Source organism: Priapulus caudatus, unplaced genomic scaffold, assembly GCF_000485595.1.
Source record: "Priapulus caudatus unplaced genomic scaffold, Priapulus_caudatus-5.0.1 Scaffold4880, whole genome shotgun sequence".
NCBI lineage: Eukaryota > Metazoa > Priapulida > Priapulimorpha > Priapulimorphida > Priapulidae > Priapulus > Priapulus caudatus.
Window position 1 is genome coordinate 7137 of NW_014581941.1, and position 2014 is coordinate 9150.

A 2014-nucleotide genomic window follows, 5' to 3' on the forward strand; every position below is an offset into this window, starting at 1 on the left:
AGAGAGAGAGAGAGAGAGAGAGAGAGAGAGAGAGGGAGAGAGAAAGAGAGAGAGAAGACACCTACCAGTGTGTACTCCTGCACGGCAGCATTCTTCTCCTCTGTGACCCGCGTCAGGTCCTTCCCCAGCTTGTTCTTAGCCGCCAGCAGATGCTGCACCTCCTTCCGCGTCTTGTCCCGCTGGTCACGCATCTGCACACGAGAGGTCACACGCAAAGGTCAATTCAATGCCAAGGTCATCGCCGAAGGTCGATGGCGGGGGATTCGTCCGGCTACTATGCAGATATTATATCTACCATGCTAACTTTATATTTACTGTGCTGTTCATATATCTATCATGTTGTCTTTATATTTACTGTGTTGTTTTTATATCTATCTTGTTGTCTTTATATTTACTGTGTTGTTTTTATATCTATTATGGTGTCTTTATATTTACTGTGTTGTTTTTATATCTTTTATGGTGTCTTTCTATTTACTGTGTTGTTTTTATAGCTATTATGGTGTCTTTATATTTACTGTGTTGTTTTTATATCTATTATGGTGTCTTTATATTTATTGTGTTGTTTTTATCACCATAATAGATATAAAAACAACACAGTAAATATAAAGACACCATAATAGATTCCTACACATTGATTGTTTTCGCATAATGTTGTTCAATGTTCTTCAATGTTATTACTGCTTAACATTGTTTAGTTAAGTTTTTAAGTTGTTTAGTTAAGTTTATTTAAGTTGTTTTGTTTTGTTTAGTTAACGCTGTTTAATCGCTGCTTACTATAGATTACTTTAATTATTGTTTAATATTATTGAACGGTTTCTCAATAGCAGGCGTTCATTCCCCGAACGACCTGCTACCTGGATTCTTGGTTCAGCTGATCCTTGCACTCACCTGGTTCCCCCGGCACTCACCTGCCCACCTGCTTACCTGGTTCAGCTGTTCCTTGAACTCGTTACGCTCCCCCAGCGCGGCGTTCCACTGCTGGAACGCCGACGTGCACTGCATCTTCAGGCCGTTACGCTCGGTGACGACGTCATCGTGCTTCTTCTTCATGCGCGAGTTGTCCTCCTGCACCATGTGCAACCTGGCAACAGGATGCGGGCCTTAGCGACGGGATGCGAGGATGCTAACGGGGTGTTTACCCTCGCTCGTTAGCGACGGGATGCGAGGATGCTAACGGGGTATTTACCCTCGCTCGTTAGCGACAGGATGCGAGGATGCTAACGGGGTATTTACCCTCGCTCGTTAGCAACCGGATGTGAGGATGCTAACGGTGTATTTACCCTCACTCGTTAGCGACGAGATGCGATGATGCTAACGGGGTATTTACCCTCGCTCGTTAGCGAGGAGAGATGGGTTTCTTAGCAACGGGAGGGAGGAGGAAGTTGGAGGAACTTGGATGTTAGTGTTGCAATAATGTGCAAAAATGTGAAGCATCATAGGAAGGGCGCAAGGTATTCAACCAATTAGCAAGGTATTCACCGCCAACTGTTAACGAGGTATTCAGCCTCACCTGTCAATGAGGTATATGCGTTCACCTGTTAACAAGGCATTCACCCTCACCTGTTAACGAGGCACTCCCACCCTCACCTATTAACGAGCTACACCTGCTCCTGTTAACGAGGCATACACCTCACCTGTTAACGAGCTACACCTGCTCCCGTTAACGAAGCATACACCTCAAGGAGCAGGTGTAGCTCGTTAACAGGTGAGGTGTATGCTTCGTTAACAGGTGAGGTGTATGCTTCGTTAACGGGAGCAGGTGTAGCTCGTTAACGGGGTTAACGAAGCATACACGTCACCTGTTAACGAGCTACACACCCACTCACCTGGAGGCGAGGTAGTCGTGTCGCTCGGACAGCTCTCCGTAGCGCTTCCTCAGCACGTCGTAGTCTCTCTTCACGCTCTCGCACTGCTCCACCGTCGTGTCGTACATCCGGTGCAGCACCTCCGACGACGACGACCCCGACGACCCCGCCGCCGCCGCGTCCTCGCCGCCGCGCAGCTGCCGCCGCAG

At 47.5% G+C, this 2014-nt stretch overlaps 1 protein-coding gene across 1 annotated transcript in view; it reads right to left on the reverse strand.

The window, feature by feature from the left end:
• Positions 1-1974, reverse strand: part of LOC106819873 (disks large homolog 5-like) — a 3837-nt gene extending 1863 nt beyond the window's left edge. The window contains exons 1-3 of the mRNA XM_014824446.1: positions 1827-1974; positions 925-1081; positions 66-191 (exon numbers count right to left, since the gene is read on the reverse strand). Coding sequence (XP_014679932.1) covers positions 66-191; positions 925-1081; positions 1827-1933 — 390 coding nt within the window. The 5' untranslated portion in view covers positions 1934-1974. The remainder of the gene's footprint in view (positions 1-65; positions 192-924; positions 1082-1826) is intronic.
• Between the last annotated feature and the right edge of the window lie 40 nt (positions 1975-2014).